Below are 27,374 nucleotides of genomic sequence, written 5' to 3' on the forward strand. Positions count from 1 at the left end.
AGTACCATATTCTGATGGTCCCTTTATAAATGGCAATAGATTAGACAAAAGATTGAATAAGTGTATCAATTATTTGATTACCCTCTTCCCTCTCCAAATGCATCCACCTTCCAGAAGGAGTTTAAGCATCAGAGCAATACTGAGAACATCAAAATTCCCCAACTGATTAAATAGTTATTCGCCATATTTAGAAAACCTTTCACTAATCTGTGATATGACCAGAAAACTAAAAGTACTACAAATAATTCTAAAAATGACCAAATGGGGAAAAAAACCCATGAAAATGCATGTGGTTCAAAAAATGAGGTCAGTATGGCAGAGAGTAGACTACAAATGATATGGTATGTTCAAAAATGAAATCTGAAAGAGGTGGAGGTTAGCTTTATAATAATATACTTCTGAAACATATTACCTCTGTTTGCCATAAAGATCTCCAAAGCTGTATTTTGCAAAAGATAACGACGAGAAAAGATTGATCGTATCTCTGTGAATAGCCATTTTCCATGCAGCCCTTCTGTATATGCCAGGATCTAGTGAGGAAAAAAATAAGCCCAAGTAAGTAACAACAGTTTAATTTTTGTTTTTGTTTTTCCCCCTGAATAAAACAGAAAATACCCTATTAAGAAAAATAATTTCTAAAAACTGCAAAAAGCTATTGAAATAATCTGGAGGGAGACTAAGAAAACAGATTGCAATTTACATAAAGAAAACAATGAAAAAGCAGAGCAAAATTATAAAACATCTATTTATAAATACATTTGGGGCATTTAAAAGCACTGATGTAATCTGTTGCTTTTCAGAAAATACAAATTTCACTATTTAGTGATTAGGTTTTGAATCCTATTATGTAAAGTAAAGTTTTAGATAAAAAGAAGGAAAACTTCAAAAGAATGCCCTACGTGCTTATAGATCACATACACAATTCAGTTTCATATAATACAAATTTAATGTACTCAGAAATATATTTTTTATGTTATGTGAGGTTTTCATCAGGTTTTGTTTAAGTACAGTTGAAACACAATGTTACCTTAGTTTCAGGTGTATAACTTAGTGATTTGACGAGTTTACACATTATGCGATGTTCACCATAACAGTAGCTACCATCTGTCCTGTTATATTGCTATTACAGTATTATTGACTGCATTCCTAATGCTGTGCCTTTTATTCCTCTGACTCATTCATTTTGTAACTGGAAGCCTGTACCTCCCACTCCCCTTCACCCATTTTGCCCAGCCCCACCCCTCCCCTCTGGCAACCATCAGTTTGTTCTCTGTACTTAGAGGTCTGACTCTGCTTTTTGCTTAATATTTGTTTGGTTTTTTGTTTTCTTTTTTTAGTTTCTATTGCAGAAGTACCTTTTATATACTTTAAAATGTATATTTAGAGCAAATCCTAAGAGTTCTCATTGCAAGGAGAAATTTCCCCTTTTTCCTTTTTTTAAAAAGTTGTATCTAAATGAGAAGATGAATAATAAACATATTGTGGTAATCATTTCACAATATATGTACACGAAACCATCATGCTGTATTCCTTAACTAATACAGTGATGTATGTCTATTTTTTAATAAAACAAAAAATTATAGCAGGTTCATAACTTCAAAAAATAATCACATTTTAAGATCACTGTTAAGCCAACAGTCACTCATTCAGAAAGCACAAAGACTGACTGTATAAGAGGTTAAGTATCATTTTGTCAGCTAGGCTAAACACAAACCTGCAAATGAACTTAACATAATCTCTCTATGGAGTAGATGGTTGTCAGAGTAACTTGTTACAATTCTTGTCATCCCATGTGACAGACGCAGTAGCTTAGGATGCTTTGCCAACTCAAAGTAATCCTGTCTTTAGTCCTAAGCCACTTTGTTGCTTTGTTATTCAAGTTTTGTTTTTTAAAAAGTTCATTTCAAAAGCTTAATTATGAAGGTGTTAAAGGAAAACCAGATGTGGCATTTCTTACATCAGTACTTCACCTAATATTAATTTAATAAAGAAAATGAGATGTATTTACTATCAAAACCTAATGAAAATCCCTGAAAGCAAATAATTAAGATATCTCTCTCAAAAGTAACCACCATTAAAAAATTCAAATAGAATGACATGTGATTATGATATTGAAAGGTAGGGACAAAGATGGGATAAGCAAGGAGAGGAAAAAAATAAGAAGAATTTATCCTACAAGAACTTTTTCTATATTCATTTCCATATTCTAGATTTTAAATACAAACAAATCTATATTCCTCAATGTAAAAATGCAATTTCTTTGGTTTAAAAAAAAACTACCTTATTTAATTCGCTAAATATGTATTTAGATTTTTTCTACAAATTCTATTTTTGGCACAAAGGATCTAAAAACAAAAGAATAACTCCAAGTCTCAGTGTTTTTTGAAAAACAAAACAAAAATTCTAAGGACCAAACAAACTTTTAGTCATAGAAATCTATTTTCATTCAGCCAATACCTACATAAATAGGATCAGGAGAAATGAACAGGAAAAGAAAGAACAAAACTGTAAGTCTTACTCTCAAGATTTTTTGAAAGCAGAGGCTACATATACTTCTTTCTCTCACCATGACCAGTAGGCCCAAGCCTCCAGAGCCTACAGTGCCTCCTACTTGGTCTCTCTCTTATCTTACCATAGCAAAGTCTACTATGACCAGAGGAGCCAAAGAAAAAAAAATTTTAATAGAATTTTTAAATATAAATCAGATCACATCATTCATGCATTTAATGACCATCCAGTGGCATCCCACTACATGCATAATAAACACTGAAGCTCTTTATAATTGTTTATAAAGCCTTACATCTGATACTCACTGATGAGCCCAATTCATTCCTTTTTGGGGCCTTTATAGATATTTTCTTGTCTGACTCAAATGTTCTCCCAAATCCTCACATAATTAGCTGATTCTCACATTAGATTTTTGCTCCAATGTCACTTCCTCAGAGAAGCCAGTGGATCCAGAACCACCCCAAACTCATCAGATTTCCTTCACAACACTTATCATTACTTGAAATTATTATCAGCTTGCTTGCCCATTGTCTCTATTCAGCACTAAAATATTAGAGTCTTAGTTCTACCAGAATAAAGACTTTTAGTATACTCTATTTCCATCATTTAGAACTATGTTTGACAAAAAGTAGATGTTTTTGAATGACTCTATGAGTCAGTGAATAGCAACCTAAGCTCAATACATGGCCCAAATTCATTTTGTTTGGACCATATGACATTTTAACAAAGTATTGAGATTTCTGGTTTCTCAGAAAAACTAAGGCATCTGTCAAACCTAGATCTATCTGCCACATGGTAACATCTGACATACACCTATCATTTTGGCACAGTCTCTACTCATTCATTTACTATTAACTGTCCAGTTCCTGTTGGCATTTGAATTTGCCACCCTAGACTTACCAAGTAGGAGACAATCTAGTATATGTTCTGTTAACACTTAGACTCCAACCTACTATGCAATTATTAGTAAGGAGAATGAGAGCCAGACCAATTAAAGAGTTAATAAAAAGTCCCTTGAGAAGTTAGTGGCAGAGTCCAGCCTACTTCCAAATTCTCCAATACAAAAATACAAAGGTTACAATATACATTCCACATTGTCCCATTTGTAAGGGGCTTAAATATTTGTTAAACTATAACTCAACTTATCAGAATCTTAATCAACTACATTTGTCTTCCTGTCCTTGGGTTATAGGTGAAAGAAGGAAATTAAAGAATACAAATAACAAAGACTCCTCTAAGGTCATTGATATGCTAAGAATATCACACACTAATCTGAAAATTCTACCTTTTATATCTATAAAGCTATATAGTAAAACCTGTTGCTCATAATGGAGGGTTCAGTCATTATAAGATCATGGCCATGCAACTAAATATTTAATTATATTCAAAGATACTTTAATTATTAATAATAATAAGCATACTAAAACATTATTATAAGATTTTTAATATACTGAAGGTTTTCTAATAAAAAATTCAATTTATATCCCATACCTTTAAGCAGTATAGTTATTAAAAAACTGACTTAAAAGTGGGATGCTTCTTTAAAATGTTTTATTACCAAATCATATTCACAACTGCAGAAAATGACATAAACCCCATGTACCCATTACTCAACCATATAAAATCCTCACATTTTGCCATCTTATTGCATATCTTTAAAAAATAAAGCATTTTAGAGGTATTGACATTCCCATATATAACTCTTCCTAATCTCATTTTCCTTCTTTGTGAGAGCAAATCACTATTCTTATTTTAAGCTTCATCATTTCCATGTCAGGTTTTACACTATTAGTACATATATATCCATAAATAATATCTGCCATTGTTTTGTATGTTTTCAAACCTGATATAAATCAGGTATCATACTGAAGGTATGACAGTAGTGTGCTTTCAAATTAAATATAATTTGGTCTAGTGTGTTAAAAGTTAGAGAAAAAAACAGGAGGAGAGAAGACAAAATTATATAAAATTGCCATAAGTATCAAAAAGTAAAATCACACACAAAAAACTAGCCTGACTTAGAATTAACAAATGAAATTCTGTACTTACAGTCAAGATAGCTGGGTTAAAATGAAAACAAAAAATCTTTTAAGTAATAGAAGTAGCAGCTGAAATTGATATAATAACATTTCTTTAAGGTATTCATTAGGAAAAGGTGTCAGTACTGAAATGCAGCTGAGGCCTAGCTAAACAAGAGGTTTATTTCTTATTGGAATAGTATATTCCTGGTCTGAGGCTTCACTTCAAAGTCTCTAGAGTTCAATTAAAACTGGATTAGGTAGAAGCAGACCCTTCTTTGGGACTTTCTGTTCACTGAAACTCTACATACACTGACAGCACCCTAGACAGAGGTCTAGCCCTCCAATGAATCAGTTGCTATGGAAACCGTATCATTACCATTGCTCTGCAGTTATGACCCCAAGTCTAGAATAGCTTGAAAGCTTAAGCACACAGACTCTTTGAATGTTTATCACCTTGTTCTAATAAGGTTAGTATTAATAGTAAAAGTAAATTCAACTTTGTTTTTTTATAATTTGTTTAACAAGGATGTTTAATTAAAATGTTGAGGTAAGAGAGGAAAGAAAGAAAACAGCACTTAATTTTAAATATACGCACATACACATTCATCAAGTGTATATACCATTTCTTTACATTAAAAATATCAAACATACCTTTAAAATTTTTACCTAAAAATCAAACCTTCTGAAAAGGGATATATTATTTTTCCCAAATAATACACACAATAATTTCTTCTATCTTTCAAACAATGTACTGTGAATACATATAAAAACTTCTTCACCCTGTTGCATTTATTGGCTTAAAGGAAATCATTTTTTCCACTTTCCTTTTAATCATTTATTTTGAAAAGCTTATGAATTTATTCAAATAAAACTTTCTTCTGTTTGCTCACCCTCTGAGAGAAAAAGAAAGGTATTTATTGCCCAATTGCATAATTTTATTGAATATCAAGCTTTAAAAGAATTTTTAAGTAGTCTCTAAAAACAAAGTCATATTAGCTTCATTTAAGTAAAGAAAAAAAGTTTTGCTTTCAAAAACCATACAAACTACCCTCAGTAAATTTAAAATATTTTCTAAAAATTATAAAGGGAAAAATATTAAAAAGTGATAAAATCTTTTACCTCAAAAATAAGAAATAGGTGTTTGTATATAAAAATCAGTAAAAGGCTTTTTAAAATACTGTTCTTTCTTAATGTTTAAGACTAGCATTGCATACACTAGTCCCACATATTTGTCAATTTTTGGAGGGTTTACTCTGAGACAATTCCATATTGAGTTCTGAAGAACTTGATAATAAAAGTAAAATCAGGTAATATATATCACCAAGAATACTTACAATTTTGTAACAAAACTTTTTATAAAATATATAGAATATATTCAACATCTAGAAAAATGTTTCAAACTTAATATACAAAATATAAGCCAACCATTCTATCAATTAAGCAATGACACCACTGGAAGAAAAGTCAAGAAAATATTCATATTCCACTTTCATGAAAGGCAATTATAAATTAGTCACAAAGATTATACATTAATTTGAGAAAACAGTAAATATTTGAAATATATCTAAAATGAAAACACAAAGAAAAATATTCTAATAGCAACTCATCACTAGATACATTTACAAATTTTATTTATAACAACTGCAATGTTAACAAACTAGTAGAAAGTAATTTTAATCAAGTATTTCAAAGTTTACCATGCTGTTATTAACATAGTTTTTGGATTTTGCTGCACACAATTTTCTCTGAAATTTGTTATCAAAGCATGGTACTTACGAGTTTATTCATAAACTCAGAATTTATTCTAATAATACTGTATTCTAGTTGATTTACTTCATCACCTACCACAGAACTTTTAAGTTTTCAAAGATAAATTCTTAAGTAAAACTTAGAGGTCTTTTTGAATTTAAAAATGATATATAGTTGGTTGGTTAAAACTTAACAATAGTAATTTTGTTATTAAATATTATCCATGAATACGCAGAATATCTCCAAACTTTGAAAAGAACAATGATAACAAAAGTAAGAAAGTTATGAATATGAAAGGAAATTACCTATTAAATTAATTATGAATTATTTAATTTTTTTCCTTCTATATAGTAAATTTCCTCCTGCTTACTAGGTACTATGATGTAGTACAGTATTCTCCTTAGCATTTTCATGGGTGACAAATTCAATTAAACATATTCATTACTCTAATGTTCTACTTGGCAGTTTAGTCAGTATGAAAAATTAAAAATATATAAATAAAATGCTACGTGACCTCTGTATTGATTGGGCTAAAATGGTTTTAGCCTGGGTGTGGATGATGGGGCAGCTGGGAGGGGCAAAAGGGGAGCACACAAACACATACACTCTTATGTTTTCTCTTCCAATTACTGAGGGAGATGATAAAACCACAGCAAATGATGTATCAGCTCATTTTATCTTATCGCTTTGGGGCTAGGTGACAATGAAGTTCATATTTCACTGGCTCCCATTGAAGATTGTGAAAATTACTTGCCCTCATGACCTGAAATTTCACTAGAAGACAGAAATTTCTCTTCTGCAAAGTAATGCAATTTTTCAGATGTCAACCTTTAGCCCAGCTTTAAAAATTAATTTCATTTATATTAACCAATGATATTGATATTTTCACAGCACACTCTTTGATACATGAAGCACCGACTGGCAAATTGATGTTGCTTTAGATGGGTAAAACTATTTTATTTTAAGCTGCTATGGCAGACAGATTTATGGCAAACTGAAATTCCCATTTCATAATTTAATATTTGTGCTGGAGTATTGCACCTTTAAGCCCCTGGCCTGTAAATAATTCAGACAATTTAGTTGGTTCTGTTTTATTTTCAATATTCTTCAGCTTCAAAATAATTTGCATTCTAAATGACGTATCATAAAAGCGATCTCTTACTTAACATTTAATATATATCTTAATGAGTCAAAAGCAAATGTGGTAATGCAGAAGTATAAAAAGAAGGTATTTATATATCATCAACTAAATTTTAATTTAGTTTTTTAATTTAAATACATCTGCATCTGATTATTTTTGAAAGAAGAATCCAAAATATACCACAAAAGAATATTAAGGAACAAGAATGTACCTTACTTTATTTTTCAAAGCAGCATGTGAGGTAAAGGTATTACATTTTCAGAAAAAGAATAAACTTAAATAACTACCTGAATTAAGAATAGAGATATTTGGGTTCGGAGATACCTACCTTTTAAATACAAACATAATAAAAACAAAACCACAATGTCAATTTTATCATGAAGAAGGTGTTAAAGTGTTCCATCTGATTTTATTATGAGACAGAGAAATTACCTTGTACTATATACAAAAAAGAAAAACTTCAATATTTTGGATTAGTAAAAGAGTTACTAATAGATAGTCTGGAATCTTGCAAGTTTATTACCTTTCTCCAGTAGAGTTTTGTCTAATTCAAATGATTCCTTGAAAAGACAACCATTACCACCAATACCTTTTTTTTTTTTTTTAAGATTTTATTACTTACTTGAAAGCGAGGGCGCACGTGAGCAAGTGCAGATTCCCCACTGAATAGATAGCCCAATGTGGGGCTTGATCCCAGGACTCAGAGATCATGACCAGAGCCCAAAGCAAACAATCAACTGACTGAGCCACCCAGGCACCCCATGACCAATACCTTTTCATCTTATTAATACGGTAAGTTAAACATAAGTATGCATAAATTTATGCATTAATCTATACTCTCAAAATCAGAAAAAGGCAAAAAAGGCATTTCCCTCATTCAGCTATTTTCTCTCTAAAATGATTCTTAACACCGCTCTGGCCAACTTTCCACAATCACTTTTGCATTTTTTATGCTAAGAATACGCAAATTGTTTTTTATTCAAACATGCTTATATTTAATTTTTCCTTACATCAATGATATGGGGAAAACGGTAATATAAATTATAATTAATGATTTTTCCATTTTGATTGGAAAAATTCCTAGCAACATCTCAAAAACTTGTGAGAATAACATGCTATTGTCACTGAACTCAAGCTATGAAGTATTTTTTCCTATTATTCCACAAATTGACTCTCTAAAGTCAGGAGCTTTCTGTGCCTTAATAAAAAGTTTAATTTCAATCAGTACTAATAAAAAAGTACCTAATTTTAAATATATTGGAATGTTGTATAATAAATACTTTTAAGACAACCAAAAGACACAAACTATTTTTCTTCTCGGTGCCAATTCTTACTTTATGAACTCAAACTCAATCTCAAATTGGTATCAAAAGCTCTCCCTAGATTTGTGAATTAAACCTCCAAGTTAGAAGTACCATCAGCCAGCCTGTAGCTAGACTACTTACTCTTTGTAGCAGGTACAATGTGATTTAGTCATTAAAAGTTTCTCTGGTGAGTAAGCTATTTAAATTAATTAAAGGGAAAACCTTTGCTTATCTTCAAGAAACTTGCTTTTGTTCTTCAAAGAGCAAAGAACAGAGATAAAATGCAAAATGGAAAAGAAAAAGTGACAAAGAACTTCATGCCAACAGCCTCAGACTCCCAGGACACTTTTTTTTCCTAATCAGAGGAAGATACTTTTCTACATTATTATACTTTTTTTTTTTTTAAGATTCCACTTATTTATTTGACAGACAGAGATCACAAGTAGGCAGAGAGGCAGGCAGAGAGTTGGGCAGAGAGAGAGGAAAGGAAGCAGGCTCCCTACTGAGCAGAGAGCCCGATGCGGGGCTCGATTCTAGGACCCTGGGAACATGACCTGAGCTGAAGGCAGAGGCTTCAACCCACTGAGCCACCCAGGTGCCCCACATATATTTGTATTTTTTATTTTTTATTTTTTGCTTTCTTCCTGAACTAATCACTCAGTTTGTTTAGCTGGTGTCAGTTATAAACAAGTAGTACAGGTTTCTATTTATTCCACAATAGAGCATAAAACTAAATATCATGCTTGTATTTAACTTCGGATGTAGTCTTCCAAAAAGCAATTTTCTTGAAGAACCTATTGTATTACACAGAACTTTATAAAAACAATTTAAATGAGATTTGGTTAACCTGATTCCACTGTGTAACTCCATAACATTGCATAACCTCCCCAGACTGGAGTTCTTACTTGACAGTTCTTTGAGGTTAGGCCACTGATCTTAGTCATCTTTCTGTTCTATTCATAACACCTACCACAGTGCCAGAACACAGAAAAAGACAGTGACTGGTGAATACAGGGCCAGCCCAACCTTGCAAACTATATATACAAGATTCTAGGACACATGACCACAAATATTGTAAACCAGAAACGGATAGAAAAATGAGATGCAAAAATATAACATAGCATTTTTAAAAAATCAAATTCAAGGGTCAGAGTACTTTAACTTCCAACCAAGATAAAGTAAGAGACTGGATTTACCCTTATACACAAATAATATTTAAAACAGATGGATGGAAAAAATTATTTTCAAGACTGTAAACATCAAGAATGAAAGACAACGCTCCCTGAGAGATAAGAAACAAAGTGGTGACACAAACTATTACCCCGGCTCACTGCCTCAAGAAATCTGCATGCTCCAGGGCAGCAGGAGTACCCCAGGTGGAACACTGAGGTCTCCTGAAGTACAGACAACAGCGTGGAGAACAGTGAGAACAAGGCTGCTAGGTTCATAGGGCACAGCAGAAGAATGGAGAGTGATGGAAAGTAACTGAGCTTCTTTGTGATCCATAGTCTTTAGCTGAATACTCATCAACCCATGTGTTAAAAAAACAAACAAAAAAACCTAAAGCCAGTAAAAGAATTATCCCTCCAAATTACAAGGAACAATAACCAGAGCTCAAATGCCAAAGCAAAACAAAAACAAAACAACAACAACAACAACAACAAAAACCCAACAACTCATAATTTATGGAGCACTGGGTAAAGTACTTAGAAGGGTTTTGCCTCACTAGTGGGGAATACTTAGCCTGAAAGTAAATGTTGCTCTCGTCCTACCTAACAAACTTGTTTTGTTTTTAAGATGTTTATTTATTTATTTATTTATTTGAGAGAGAGTGAGCGAGCGAGCGAGCGCACATGTGCATACGCACAAGCAGGGGAATGGGGCAGAAAGAGAGGGAGAGGGAATCTCAAGCAGAGTCCATGCTGAGCACAGAGCTTGATCTCCAGAACCTGAGATCAAGAACTGAGCCAAAATCAAGAGTTGGATGCTTAACCCACTGAGCCACCCAGGCGCCCCCTACCTAACAAACTTAAAAAGCAGGATCCCTATGGATCAAACTATTTCTAAGTAACTTAACTATATCACAAAACAATGCATTAAAATATTTATAGACTAGGACACAACAGGGTAAAATGTACCACAGCTGGTATTTAATTCAAAATTACCAGACCTACCAAAAAATCAGGAAAATATGACCCATAATGAAGAAAGAAATTAAACAGAACTGACCCAGAAATGACCCAGATGACTTCTGTAGAAAAGGACATTAAATCAGACAAAATAGATTTTAGAACAAAAAATATTACTAGGGATAGATAACAGATCTATCAGCTCATTTCACTGATATGATATGAAATGATCTGATAACAGATCATTTCACTGAGAGGCCATAACCATTCCAATTGTTCAGGAACTGAATAACAGTGATTTAAAATACATGAAGCAAAAACTAAGAACTAAAATGAGAAAAATATAAACCCACAATTATAAACAGATTTCAACATTCCTCCTCAACAACTGATAAACAAGGAGGTAGAAAACCAAAAGACATGAAAAAGATTGACTATGACCTAAGACATTTATAAAACATTCCATTCAAACACAACAAAATATAAAATTTATACAAACAGCATATTTTGGGTCAAAAGACCAAGCTGCAATAAATTTAGCAGATTCATACCATATAAAGTATATTCTCTGACAACAATGTATTTAAATTAGAAGTCAATAACATTTATCTGAAGAATTCCCAAGATTTGAGAGACTGTACTTCTGAATAATTCATGGATCTAAGAAGTAACAAAAAAGAAATTAAAAACCATTTTGAACTGAATACAAATGAAAACACAGTATGTAAATAATTGTGAACTGCAGCTAAAGCAGTGTTTAGAGGGAAACCTTTAGCACAAAACACATATACTAATGGTTAAAAAAAAAAACCAGTTCTCACATAAGTGATTCAGCTTCCATTTAAAAAAACTAGAAAAATAGCAAATTAAGTGCAAAGTAAGCAAAAGATGTACAAAATCAAAGTGAAAAATCAATGAAGTAGCAAACAGAAAAATAAAAGAAAAAACCCAATGAAACAAAAAACTTCTTCTTTGAAAAGAATAATATATTTTACAAACCTCTGACCCGACTAATCAGGCAAAAGAGAAAAGTTATGAATTACCAATAAGAGGAATGATATCAATGAATGATCAATATCAGGAGAGAGGAAACATCACTACAGATTATGTAGACATTAAAATAATAAGGGAATATTATATACAACTTATTACCACAAAATTGAACAATTTTTTATCAATGGACAAATCTCCTGAAAGACACAAACTACCAAAGCCCCCTCAAGAAATAACAGATAACATGAATAACACTATATCTATTAAAGAAATAGAACTCACAGTTCTATCTAATTTTCCCATAAAGCAAATTCTAGGTCCAGACAGTTCCACTGGTGAATTCTACCAAATATTTAAGAAAAAAGAGAGTACCACTTCTACAAAACTCTCCTAGAATATTAAAGAGAAGGGAATAATTGCCAACTCATTCCATTAGGCCAGCATTACCCATTTATGAAAACCAGACAAAAGCATTACAAGACAAGACAATTCAAGTGGCAATCTCTACTTAAATATTTATGTAACTTCTTTGTCTTGAGATTTATTGTGGATACTCTAGAAAATAAATGGATTAAATGTCATCTCCAACTACCAGAAGAAGCTTTTCCAGTCTTCCACTTTCACAAATTTTTCATGAATGCACCCACCTGTCACTTACATTTCTCAAAAATGTCTATACCAGTTTCCTTTGGTCCTACATTCCAACTTCACTTCCTTTGGATTTTAGTGGGGTTGCTGAATTCTCACCTTCTCATTTTATACCAAGTGATTTCATCTATAACCACTGTTTCTAATACCAAACCGTTCAAGGGTTTCTAGTGATGAGACGTTAGAGACATTAGATTACCTCCACTTGGAGAGGTCAGTTTTGGACCCATATATCCAGTCACTTACCATGATGTCTTCCAAATTTTCAAATTCAACATATATTCACTTATTTTGTTGCCTCAAGAGCTATCATTAGTCCACTGGAGAATACTTTGGTAAACGGAGTCACAAATACCATGTAAACCACAAAGAAACCTGAGTCATCCTAAACCCTGAACTCATTTCCTTTTGATTTCCCTACTGGCACCTACAACCCTGCTCTAGGTCATATGTACTGGAATCACCTTTAGAATAAGTCCTCATCATGTACAGATATTTTCATAGACATGTCTCATGTTCAAACCATATCACGTAACATACACACTTAAATCATGCTATGCTTAATATGTCTTCCAATGTGCTGGTCTTCCAGTCTGGAAGGCAATCTCTTTTAATGAGCTTGGTAGAAGAGGTGGTGGTGGTGGCTGTATTAGAGTAACAGCAGGCAGTAATAGCAACAGCTATTACAAAATATAATTTAACTGGAGTCCATTACATGCCAGGATTATGTTAAGTGCTTTATTTCAATTAGTTACCAAAATGATACTATAAAATGTCATTTTCATCATTTTATATACGAGGAAACATATTTAACAGATATTACATGATGTAGCCAAACACGTAACTAGTATGGGGGTAAGCCAAGTCTATCAGGCTTCTAAAATTGTACTCTAAGCCACTAAATAATATTTCCTCCATGGTGAACTTCTCCTCTCATTCTAAAAGGCCAAGACAATGTTTCATAACACCTCTGACTTTCCAAGCAGATTCAACCATTCTCTATTTTGTGCTATGACAGCTCTAGTACCAATTCCATTTATTTGTAAATGTCTCCCTGACTACACAGTAATATGTCTACATACCTAAAGACATACCTGGAATACTTGGTACATTACAGAACTCAGTAAATTTATACTCAATGAATAAATGAGATCAACCATTTCAAATGAAAACTAATTCCTCATCTCTCACTCCTTGCTTCTACAATCATTCAAAACTGAGTAAGAGAGAGAGCTCTAGACATACTAAAGGAGCGAGCTTTGCGTCTCAACTCCTGGTAAGGTTATTTAGTGGAGCCATGATCAAGGTTAGCAAAATTTTTTGTTCCCAGAGAGAGAGGTTAAAATGACCTCTCATAAGTACTAAAAAACTGGGAATGTATTATTTGGTTTGCTATAAAGGGAACTTACTTTAAGATCAAAAAAGTGGAGGCTTCCCTAGGAATTGGGGGGGGGGGGAGCCTATTAAGTATCATTGCCCTGTGATAAATTACTAGCACCTAAAAGAAATGTCGCCTAACATCTCAAACAAAAATATTCTGAATATATATGTTATATGAATTTGCTACATCATCTAAGAATATTAAATTCTGCTCTAGAAGACAAGAAAACAAATGGGATAGTTGAGAACCAAAAGAAATAATAACCACTGATAGTAAGATGGTAACATGTCATAGAGGTAAAACTCAAAAGCTATGTTAAGGAGAAATAATGAGTAAAATAGCAGCTTCTGAGAGAATTCAAAAGGTGCTAAATATGGACAGTAATTTTAAAGTTAGAAATCTGTTAAGGCTTGTTAAAGATAGAATATACTTAAGTATGACAGAATTAAAAAGGGGGTTCTTTCAGATAAAGATGGAAAGACCAACTCTTAAGATGTAACCATGCCAACTTTGCTTTGGTTTGCTGATTTTTCTGTAGGTCTTGAGAGTGAGGCAATAATTAACCTTTTGTTCCAGACACTCTTTTCAAGATTGTATGGACAACAAACAACCTTGGAAGAGACAGTGTCTCATTTGGAGTGCAAGGAAAGTTTGTTTACTGTTCAGTATAATAAAGATAATGATAAACCCTCTGGGGGCAAGGGACAAACTTTACTGACCATCATAAACATTTTGGGTTTCTAAACATTGAGGATGCTCAACTGGGATGTAAACTCACTGGGTGCACGGTATCTACCCAGGTTTTTTGTGTTAGCCAGCTCAGACTGCCACAATAAAGTATCAAAGACTGGGTGGCTTAAACCACAGTAACACATTTCTCACAGTTCTGAAGGCTAAGGAGTCCTAGGTCAAGGTGCAAGTGTAGTTGGTTCCTGGTGAGAGTTCTCTACCTGGTTTGCAGATGGTTGCCATTCACATTATCCTCACGTGGATACAGAGAGAGAAAGGAGAGGAGGGCAGCAATCATTCTCCTCCTCTTCGTATAAAGCCAAACTTCTATTGGATTAGGGTACTAATTTTATGAACTATCTCCTAAAGGCCCACAGTCACAACTGGGATTGGGATTTCAACATATGACTGGGGGATGAAGAGGGAAAGCATATTTCAGTCCAAAGCCACCCACCCACATCACCTCATGAAACTGAGGGACAAATATTTAGGGCAATTCACTTATTTAGACACATAATCTGTTTGTTGTGTTAGAAGAAAATTCTTTGCCTCTGACCCAGGCATCTCATGTCTTCTACTAGCATCCATGAAATTTTCATAGAAAAAAATTGTTAGCTTTCAAGTATGGTAAAATTTCAGACCTCTCACAGTTCTTGACATTCTGGATGACAACTAAGTTAGGCTTAAATGTGCCACCCAATCAATTTCAATATGCCAAATTGTCATACCCAATATGGTCTGATTCTGGTCCCTATGGGTTTTATCAGCACAAGAAATTCAGACAAAAACAAAACTATTCAGCAGGATAATTGGTTAGCTCTAACTGTGGCCAGGTATACTTGCTGTTGCATCTCCAATAAAGCAACTGTGTTTCACTGGCCTTTCCATCCTGATTCCCTTGCTCAGTATTGGTACTCACAGTACTATCAACAGGGAAGGGTGATGAGGCAGAGAAAGAGACAGAACATGTAAATGTTGCATGACTAGGATTAAAGTACTCTGCCCACTTGCATTCTATCCTAAATTCATTAATTTACTCCATCTCAAGTTCCCTTTCTTCTCATTTTGTGTTTTAAGTTGATTTAATAAACCACATGATTCAAGAATCTTAATTTAATCTGTGAGTTATTCTGTTCTGTGATCTCTGGGGTGATATCCTTGATAGTATGTATGGAAGTTACCACTCATAGAACAAGTACACAGCTGACCTTTACCTAATCTTAAATTACAACTTGGAAAAATTATTCTAGACCACAGGGAAAAAACAGGAGTCTCCATAATTCATCAAGTCAGAATAATCTTAATCCTGAAAATATAGCAAAAGAGAGACTATAAAAAAGGAAAAAGGAAGAGCAACTTCATTACTAAATAAAGATATAAAACTTATAAATAATCCAGAAGTAAATAAAATCCAGCAACATATTATAAAAATAATATTACCAAGGATGGTACTTTCCTGGATTCCAAGAGTGGTTCAATTCAGAAAATCTACAATATTATACTGACAAAATCAACAAATTAAAAGGGAAACATTATATAATAATTTAATAGATGCTGAAAAGGCATTTGGTCAAATCACAAAACATTCATTAAAAAATAATTCTAGCAAAATAGAAATGGAAAAAAAATTACATATCATAAAGGATTTTATCAGAACCCAACAACAAATATTAGCTATGTGAGCTGGGGACAAACATGTAAACTCTAGACTCAACAACAGTATCAATTTCATATACTTGTTTTGAAAAATAATTAATGTATAGTTAATAAAACAGTGTCTTGCCCATAAATATTTGTTAGCAATTATTACAGTAACAATTATCATCAAATTGCAAAATTTGTAAAAACTAAAATGCAATAAAATCTAAAAGCTGGTATAAACACTGAAAGGAAGAGATAAAAACTGTTAATATATCAAAAGCACTCTAATTAGACAAATATTAAATAAATATGGAAATATTAATATCTGTTCTCTGTTTTTGTAACTGGCACTTAGGTATAGAAAGTATAAAAAATAGTGCATTCATAATAGCAAGAAAAGCTTTAAACACTTATGAATAATTTTAACAAGAAAGGCAGAGAGGAGTAGTAAGACAAAATATATAAAGTATTAAAGGAGCAAGAAGTACAATTAAACCAAAAAGAATGCTTTTGATAGGAAGCTTTAACAGTAAAATGTAAATTTACCAAAAACCAATATATAAGTTTAATGTTTTGCCATCAGAATAGCAATGGAGATTTTTCTGAAGACTTATGATTTAAAGTTTATATAACAGTATACTACAATCAGAAAACAGCAAATAAAAGAATGAGAACAGACTAGTAAAAGGAAGTATACTATCTTAAACACTATGCAGATGCAATAAAGACAAATAAATATATTTTAAGAACATCAGACTAAGTCTGGTATTTCCTATTTCTTTTTTTTTTTTTTTTTAAGTGTAAGTTGTGACAGACAAAGCTGACAACACAGTTTAATGTGGTGTGATGAACTGGTGAGTAAATCACTTAGATTGGATACTGAGTCGCATACACTGAGCTCTCAGTTGTTCTTCCTATGACTGCATGTATTATCTAGAGGTCAAGATAACTGGAAATCAGAACTTATTAATTTTTTAATTTAAAATTAATTTGCTTAACATATATTATTAGTTTCATAGGTAGAATTTAGTGATTTATCAGTTGCATATAACATTCCGTGCTCATTACATCAAGTACCCTCCTTAATGCCATCACCCAATTATCCATCTCTCCCACCTCCCCTTCAGGTACCCTCAATTTGTTTCCTACAGTTAAGAGTCTCTTACGGTTTGTCTCCTTCTCTGATTTCATCTTTATTTTTCCTTCATTTCCCCGATGCTCATCTCTTTTGTTTCTTAAGTTCCACATATGAGTGAAATCATCTAATGTTTGCCTTTCTCTGACTGACTTATTTCTCTTAGCATAATACCCTCTAAGTTCCATCCATGTTGTTGCAAATGGCAAGATTTTATCCTTTTTGATGGCTGAGTAATATTCCCGTGTGTGTGTGTGTGTGTGTGTGTGTGTGTGTGTGTACACATACCACATCTTCTTTCTCCATTCATCTGTCAGTGGACATCTGGACTCTTTCTTATTTTGGTTATTGTGAACATTGCTGCTATAAGCACTGGGTTGCATGTGCCCTTTGAATCACTGTTTGTATCCTTTGGATAAATACCTAGTAGTACAATTGCTGAGTCACAGGGTAGCTCTATTTTTAACCTTTTGAGGAACCTCCATACTGCTTCCCAGAGTGGCTGTATCAGCTTGCATTCCCACCAACAGTGTAGGAGGGTTCCCCTTTCTCCACATCCTCATCAACATCTGTTGTTTCCTGAGTTATTGATTTAACCCATTCTGATTGGTGTGAGGTGGTAGCTCACTGTGGTTTTGTGAATATCAGGATTTAGAAGACATATTTAGGGGAAGTGAGTATGGGGTGAATAGAGTAAGTGAAGAGGATTAAGACGTACAAACGTCCAGTTATAAAATAAACATGTCACGAGAGTGAAAAGTACCACAGGGAATATAGTCAATAATATTATAACAACCTTATATGGTGACAGATGGTAACTACATGTATCATGGTGAGCAATGTAATATAAAGAATTGGTGAATCACTATGTTGTACACCTGAAAAATAACATAACATTACACATCAACTATACTTCAATAAAAAATGAAATATTTACACCTATACCTTTTTACAATATAAAGCTAATTAACGATAAAAGATATGATTAATAAATTCAAGTAGCAAAAGAGATTCGGAAAAACTATTTTATGATAGAAAAAGGGTTTCTATAATATACAGTGAACATTTATAACTTCCAAGAAAACAATAAAGAAAATAAACAGAAAATGTAAAAATAATTTTAAATGGAATTTCATAGCATGGATTCCAATGTCCAACATTTTTGAAATATTCAAATTTATTAATACTAATGAAAAACTCAATAAAAGAAGAATGAGATATTTTATACCCAAGAGATTAGCAGAAATTTAAAAGAGCTGTAACATATTTTGTTGAGAGGAATGCAGAGAAAAGTAGTTGGTGAAAACATGAAATCTAAAACCCTTTGGAAATCTAAAACCAATAATAAAGCAGCAGAAAGACAAATTAAGAAAATAATCCCATTTACTATTGCACCAAAATTAATAAGATATCTAGGAATAAGCTTAATCAAAGAAGTAAAAGACCTATACTCTGAAACACTGATGAAAGAAATTAAAGAGGACACTAGGAAATAGAAAAACATTACATGCTTATGGATTGGAAGGACAAATATTATCAAATGTCTATATTATCCAAAGCAATTTACCCATTTAATGCAATCCCTATTAAAATACCAACAGCATTTTTCACAGAGCTAGAAGAAATGATTCTAAAATTTTTATGAAACTACAAAACAGCCTCAATAGCCAAAGCAACCTTGAAAAAGAAAAACAGAGTTGGAGGCATCACAATTTCAGACTTCAAGTTATATTATGAAGCTACAGTAATCAAAACAGTATGGTACCAGCACAAAAAAACCAAAACAACAACAACAACAAAACAGACACATAGACCAATGATACAGAACCGAAAACCTAGGAATAAACCCACAATTATATGGTCAATTCATTTTTGACAAAGTAGGAAAGAATATCCAATTAGAAAAAGACAGTCTCTTCAACAAACTGTGTTGGGAAAACCAGACAGCAATATGTGAGAGAAGAAACTAGACCACTTTCTTATACCATACACAAAATTAATTTAAAATGAATTAAAGACTTAAAACATGAGACCTGAAACCTTAAAAATGAGGAGAACACAGGCAGTAATGTTTCTAACACTGGTTGTAGCAACTTTTTCCTAGATAAGTCCCCCAATGCAAGGGAAACAAAAGCAAAAATAAACTATCGGGATTAAATTAAAATAAACAGCTTTTGCACAGCAAAGGAAACAATCAATCAACAAAAAAGGCAACCAATCGAACAGCAGAAGATACTGGCAAATGATATATCCAATGAATGGTTAGTATCCAAAATATACAAAAAACATATAAACCTCAACACTCCCAAAACAAATAATCCAATTAAAAAATGGGCAGAAGACATGAACAGACATTTCTCCAACGAAGGCATACAGGTGGCCAATAGATACATGAAAAGAAGCTCAACATCACTGACCATCAGGGAAATGCAAATCAAAACTATAATGAGCTATCACTTCTTGTCTCTCAGAATGGCTAAAATAAAAAACACAAGAAACAACAGGTATTGGCGGGCATGTGGAGAAAAAGAAACCTTCAGGCACTGTTGGTAGGAATGCAAACTGGTACAGCCACTGTGGAAAGCAATATGGAGGTTCCTCAAAAATTCAAAAATCACACTAGTACTTACCCAAAGAATACAAAAACACTAATTAAAAGGGATACATGCGCCCCACGTTTATAGCAGCATTATTCACAATAGTCAAATAATGGAAGCAGCCCAAGTGTCCAATGACTGATGAATGGGTAAATAAGATATGATATATATGCCCAATAGGATATTATTCAGCCATAAAAATAATTAAATCTTGTCAATTGTGGCAACAAGATGGAGCTAGAGAGTATAATGCTAAATGAATGCCAGTCAGAAAAAGACAAATACCATGATTCCACTCATATGCAGATTAAAAAAAAAAAACACAAGCAAAGGGAGGAAAAAGAGAATACAAACCAAGAAACAGGCTCTTAACTATAGAAAATAAATTGATGGTTACCAGAGGGGAGGTGGGTAGGTGATGGGTGAAATGGGCTATGGCCTTACATACCTATCTCTGTGCCCTCTGCCACAAGCATTAATAGTCCCACTTATTCACATTTGTTAATGCATTTTTTCTTCCACCTAGTTTGCTATTTTTATTTTTTAATTGAAGTATAATTAACGTACAGTGTTATATTAGTTTCAGATGTATAATAAAATGATGCAACAATTCTATACATGACTCAGTGCTCATCACCATAGGTGTACTCTTAATCCCCATTACCTAGTTCACCCCCCCAATATTCCCTCTGACAACCTTCAGTTCCTCCTTTGTTATTAAAAAATCTGCTTGTAGGGGGAAGCTGGGTGGCCCAGTCAGTTAAGTGTCAGATTCATGGTTTTGGCTCAGGTCATCATCTCATGGTCATGAGATCGTGCCCTATGTGGAGCCCTGTCTTGGGCTCTGAGATCAGTGCAGAGTCTGCTAAAGACTCTCTTTCCCTCTCCCCCTACCCCTACCCACTGTATTCTCTAAAATAAATAATTCTCTTTTTAAAATTATTTTTATTAACATACAAAGTATTATCTGCCCCAGGGGTACAGGTCTGTGAACCATCAGGCTTACACATTTCACAGCACTCACCACAGCACATACCCGCCCCAATGTTCATAACCCAGCCACCCTATCCCTAACCCCCATTTCCCAGCAAACCTCAGTTTGTAAAATAAATAATTCTTTAAATAAAAGTCAGTTTATTCTGTATTGTTTCTTAAATTCCACATATGGGTGAAATCATGGTATTCATCTTTTTCTGACTTATTTCACTTAGCATTATACCCTCTTGGTCCGTCCATGTTGTTGCAAACAGCAAGATCTCATTCATTTTCATGGCTAATATTTCACTGTATACATATACCAGATAAAGAGGATGTCTTTATGTATTCATCTATTGATGGACACTTGGGTTGCTTTCATATCTTGACTATTGTAGATAATGTTGCAATAAACATAGCACACACCTTTTTGAATTATTGTTTCCATTTTTGTTTTTGTTTTTTTATGTGGGGGTGGGTAACTACCCATTAGAACTACTGGATCATCTGGAAGTTCTATTTTTAATTTTTTGAGGAACCTCCATGCTGTTTTCCACAGTGGCTGCACCAGTTTGCATTCTCATCAACAGTGCATGAGGGTTCCTTTGCTCCACCTCTTTGCCAATGCTTATTATTTCTCATCTTTTTGGTTTTAGTCATTCTGACTGGTCTAAGGAGATAATCTCATTGTAGTTTTGATTAACATTTCCCTGATGACTGGTGATGTTGAGCATCGTTCCATGTGTCTGTTGGCTGCTAATGCATTTTTTTTTAAAGATTTTATTTATTTATTTGACAGACAGATCACAAGTAGGCAGAAAGGCAGGCAGAGAGAGAGGAGGAAGCAGGGTCCCCGCTGATCAGAGAGCCTGATGCGGGGCCCGTTCCCAGGACCCTGGGAACATGACCTGAGCAGAAGGCAGAGGCTTTAACCCACTGAGCCACCCAGGCACCCCTACTAATGCATTTTTATGGTGATATAAAAGTTGGCCTTTCCTAGACTACATTTTTTTGGGCTTACTTTACTTTATGCATAAATTATATAAATAATAGCAACCTTTCAATGAAAACAAACTATTTCCTTAAAATACAATGTTCAACTTTCAAAGACTCCCACATACAAGAACTAATGTAAGAGAAAATACTTTGAGGTTAAAATCCTTTACTATTTCTTTACTTAAAATTTTGTTAAGGTCAAAATACACAAATAGGTATATATAGCTTGATGAATTTTAATAAATTCATACATCTATATTATTCTCATCCTTATAACATTTTCATCATCTCAGAATGTTTCCTTACACCCCTTCATAGTCAACATAGCCCCAGCATTCCAATCACTGTTAGGATTTCTTTCACCATTGATTAGTTTCGCCTATTCTAGAGCATCTCATACATGGAACCATACTATACTGTTTTGTTTCTGGCTTCTTTTATTCACCATGATGTTTTTGAGGTTCATCTATGTTATCTATGTATCAATGATTCATTCCTTTTTTGTTGCTGAGGAGTATTCCATTGTATCAATATAATACATTCAGTGTATCTACCCTTCTGTTAACCTTCATTTAGTTTGGTAAGAATAATGATATTAACATTTGTGTGGCAGCCTTTTTGCGTACTTTTACCTTCATTTCTCTTAGATAAATATCTAGGATTGACATTACTGTTTCTTAGGTTAGGTGTTATGTTTAACTTGAGAGAAACTGCCAGAACAATTTTCAAAGTGGCTACAACTATTTACATTTCCATTTGCTATGGATATTTGGTTTTGTCAGTCATTAATTTTAGCCATTCCAGTGTGCAGTGTGCAGTGTGTCTTACTGATTTTTCAACATGACAAACATGACAAATGATGTAGCACTTTTTCAGGTGCTCATTGACAATTCATATGCACTCCTTTAAGTCCCTAATCAAATCTTTTACCCATTTAAGATATTTTTATTATTTGCTAATATTCAGTAGAAACAAGTTCTCTGTGAGATAAATGTACTGAGAGTATTTTCTTTCAGCTAATGCTTGCTTATTCATTTAGTTCATATATTATCATGAGTAGATTTAATTTTGTTGAATTCTAATTGTTGTTCATCAATGATAAATGATTTCTGGGTCTTAAAAGATAAATATTTTGCAAATATATTTTAAAGTCAGTTTGTTAATTTCTTTAAAAATACCTACTGGGATTCTGAATGGAATTGGCTTAAATATAATTTGACAAGAATTGACATTTTCACAATACTGAGTCTTTTAATACATGAACTCACTGTAATCTCTCCATTTCTTAAGGTTTTCTTTATCTTAGCAATATTTTATAGTTTAGTTTTCAGCAGGTCTTACATATTCTTCATTAGTTTTACCTAAGTATTTCATGTTTTTTCATATTGCCAATGGTATTTTTTTTTTTTTAAGAGAGGGAGGGGAGGAAGGAGCAGAAGGAGAGGGAATCTTAATCCCATAATCCAGAGATCATGACATGAGCTAAAATCAAGAGTCAGATGCTAAACTGAATGAGCCACTCAGGTGCCCATCAATGGTATTTTTAAATTTCCATTTTTAAATTATTAATTTTTCCTATACAGAAAAACAGTGGCTCATTTTTTTTGATTTTGTATCATGGGACATTACTAAAATCAATTATTTTTTAAAGTATTTTTGTAGATTTCATAAAATTTTCTCCAGATAAAACTGCAAATATTGTTTTATGTTTTCCTTCCAATTCATACAGCTTTTTTTTTTTTTTTTTTTTTTTTGCATTATTGCAATAACTAGGAATCCAGTGTTGAGTAAAAGTGAGAAAAGGGATGTTCTCGCCTTGGTCCCAATTTTAAAGGGAAAGATTCGATTTTCACCATGAAGTACAATATAAGTGGTAGTTTTTCTACGGTATGTCCTTTTTTGGAGCGAGAAGTTTCTATTCCTCTTTTGCTAAGGTTGTGAGTTGTTGTTTTTTTTAATCATTATCAGTTTTGAATTTGCCAAAATTCTCCCCCACAATTATTGAGATCACATTATTTTTCTCCTTTATTAGTTTGAACTGTAATCATGGGTTATTCAAGTGTTAAAAGAAACCTGTACTCCTGAGAAAAACCCCATTTGGTCATGACATATTATCCTTTTAAGTATTGCTGAATTTGTTATTATTTTGTTCAAGATTTTTTTTCACCTATATTTACGGAGCATATTGGTCTGAGGTTTTAATAATTTTGTTATAAGAGCTATGACAGCTTTATAAAATGAGTTAACATATTCTCTACTTTTCTATTTTTCAATAGGGTTTATGTAAAATTCATTATGTCTTCCTTATATGTTTGGTAGAATTCACCAGGAAAGTCATCTTGACCTGGGGTTTTCTTTGGAGGATAGCTTTTAATATATATTCTTTTTTTTTTTTTTTTTAATATAGAGAAAGCTACTGGGGTTATTTCTTTCTAACAAAATGAGCATTGGAAGTTTCAGACTTTCTAGAAATTCAGTGGTTTTATCTAAATTGCCAACTTTATCCTTTTAATTGCTGTAAGATCTGTAATAATCTCCCTTACTATGATTCCCAATTTGGTAATTCATATCTTTTCTCTTTTTCTTTATCAATCTGGTTGAATGTTTACCAATCTTACTGAATTTTACAAAGAATTAGCTTTTGGTTTAAAAATTCTTTCCTTATTGTTTTTTGTTTTCTTTTTCACTGATTTTCTTCGTATAAAATGTAAAAGTATAAAATGTATAGGATTTTTGACTGAGTGTTATGAGTATTCCATTTTATCTCCTGTATTGGCTTATTTTATTTATATATTATATATTTATTTATATACATATAAATGTATATAAATGAAATTTAAATATATTTATTTATATGTATATATAAATTTATATGTATTTATTTATATACATATAAATGTATATAAAATGAAGCGATATATATTTACATATCGCTTCATTTTATATTTAGTGAATAATTATATTTCTCCTAATAGTTTAATCTCAAATACTGATATATCTCCTTAATATATAATGTAATCCCAAAACAGTACAGGCCTTTTCCCCTTTCCCATCGTTTGTACTATCTCCCCCTTTTCTGTGAGCTATTGCCATTCCATTATAGTTGTGGAGCTATAAATTCCACAATGAATTATTATTATACTTACTGTAAAGAGTCAGTATGTTCTAAAAATGAATTAAGAAATGAGGAAAAATGTCTTTTAAAAGTTGTTTTTTGTTAAGGGGTGTGTGGGTAGCTCAGCTGGTTAAGCATTAGACTCTTAATTTTGGCTCAGATCACGATTTCAGGGTCATGAAATTGGGCCCCCCACCAGGCATGTAGCCTGCTTAAGATTCTCTCTGTCCCTCTCCCTCTGCCCATTGGCCCTTTCTCTAAAAAAAAAAAAAAATTTAAATTTAAAAAAAAGTTTAAAAAAAATACTTAACCTACCCATTTTCCTCTGGTATTTTCATTACATGTATGTTAGTGCATCTGGCATTGTCTTATATCTGACTGATGTTCTGTTTGTTTTGTATGAGGTTTTTTTCTTTCTTTCTATGCTACCATTCAAATAGTTTCTATTGCCCTTTCTTGTGTTTTACTGGTCTTTTCTTTTGCATTGCCTAATACACTGCTAAACTTAGTAAAGTTTTCAGTTCAAATACTGTATTTTTCATTTCTAAAACTTTGCCTCTTTTCATAGTTTCCATTTTTACAGTGAGATTTCACCTACGTTTTCTGTCTGTGTCGTGTTTTCTATTAAGACTTTGAATGTATTTATAATACCTTTCCATGTTTTTTTTATTTTCCTCATTAGTTTATTTTAACCATTACTTAAATTCTGAATTTTATTTGGATTTTGCAGTTTTTCCTGTTACAGTCCTCTTTCTATTCCAAGATCTTAAAAAAAAACAAATCAACCAAAAAAAAAAAAAAAACCCCACATTGCATTTAGACTTCATGTCCCCTCAGTTTCCTCTGGTCTGTAACAGTTTTTTAGTCTTCCTCTGTTTTTCATAAACTTAAAAATCTTGAAAAGTACTGGCCAGTAATTCCGTAAACTATTTCCAGTCTGGGTTTGTCTGTTGTTTTCCTTATAATTACAATGGAGTTATTGGTTTTTGTTCAGGATACCATAAAGTGCCCTTTTTGTCACATCATATGAGAGAATTATAGGATATCCACATGACAACACTGGTAATAGTAACCTGCATCACTGGTTAAAGTAGCGTTCGCCAGACTTTTCCTTTGTAAAGTTATTATTATCCCCCTCTCTTACTCTATTCTTTGGAAGTATCACTAAGTTTAGTCCATCCTCAGAGGGAAGTGGGTAGAGTGAATTGAGTTCCATCTTCTAGAATGGGGAATATCTATGCCACACATATATACTAGATTTTAAAATTTCATTATTACCATCATTTCCTGTACACTTGCTACTGAGTGATTTTTCTCCTAGACTCATGTTTTCCTCCTTTGTGGCAGGAGTGTACATACAAATCCCGGACTTTTTAAGGGGATAAGCCAAGATACACATGCATTAACACTGATTTCACTATGCTCTAATCAATGGAAAATAAACCACACAAGTGCACAATTTAGGTCTTTTGTACATTTATCAATAATATGGACTTTGTTTCTTAAACTTAATATTGCATTAATTAAGGTTTGTAGGTATAGTTTTAGATGTACACTTCACTGAAGAAGAAATGTAGGTAGAATTTGGAGTAAAAAATGATGTTTAAGTCTGTACTTCAGCTAAAGGCAGAGAATTCCTTCGATCTACAAATGTGGTATATTTCAAAACAGAATCTATAAACTAGCAATCAATCTAATAAAAACAATATTATAAATATTTGTTTGACTTCTGGGCTAGGACAGAAAGCGCTATTTTGCCCCCCGAAAAATGACCACATCATATAAAAAACCATGGATTCTAATCATCCAAGGCCAGAAGTCCTCTTTATTTCTACCATCTCAACCCCAAAACTTGACAGAAGCAATCGTTTTTATAGAATTTAATAATAATTCAAATTTTCTAAGAGTAGTCTATGCATATTCTGATAGTTGTTCACAAAGTCCAGGATCTCCTTAATACACTGTCCAACTACATAGGGTCAACTCTACTAAACTAAATATATTTTAAAATAGATTTAAAATCTATATTACTGAAAACAAACAACTTTTTTCTATTAATGTTTTTATTTAACAGATAAGCCATTAAATGACCATTAGAAAGGACTGTTCATATTCTACATAATCGGAAAACTGAATGAAATATTATTTTACAACGTTCCTGGCCAGGAAATGACTTATTCTGGCTACTCTGGCTTTTTCTTTCCCCCATCTAAGAGAACACATTTTAGTTTCATAGTTTTGCAGTTACGTTCTTTTTTTCATAGTCCCAAAGATTCATTACTTTGATGACCATTTATCAAAAACTCAAGTTC

The 27,374-nt window shown here is 32.7% G+C and overlaps 1 protein-coding gene across 1 annotated transcript in view; it reads right to left on the bottom strand.

Annotated features, from left to right (window-relative positions):
* The window catches only part of LRBA (LPS responsive beige-like anchor protein), a 694,736-nt gene that overhangs the window by 179,712 nt on the left and 487,650 nt on the right, over window positions 1–27,374 (bottom strand). Inside the window, exon 41 of the mRNA XM_080796316.1 lies at window positions 413–530. Within this exon, the coding sequence (XP_080652442.1) occupies window positions 413–530 (118 nt within the window). The remainder of the gene's footprint in view (window positions 1–412; window positions 531–27,374) is intronic.

The sequence above is a fragment of the Martes martes genome, assembly GCF_963455335.1.
Source record: "Martes martes genome assembly, chromosome: 2".
Taxonomy (NCBI): Eukaryota; Metazoa; Chordata; class Mammalia; order Carnivora; family Mustelidae; genus Martes; species Martes martes.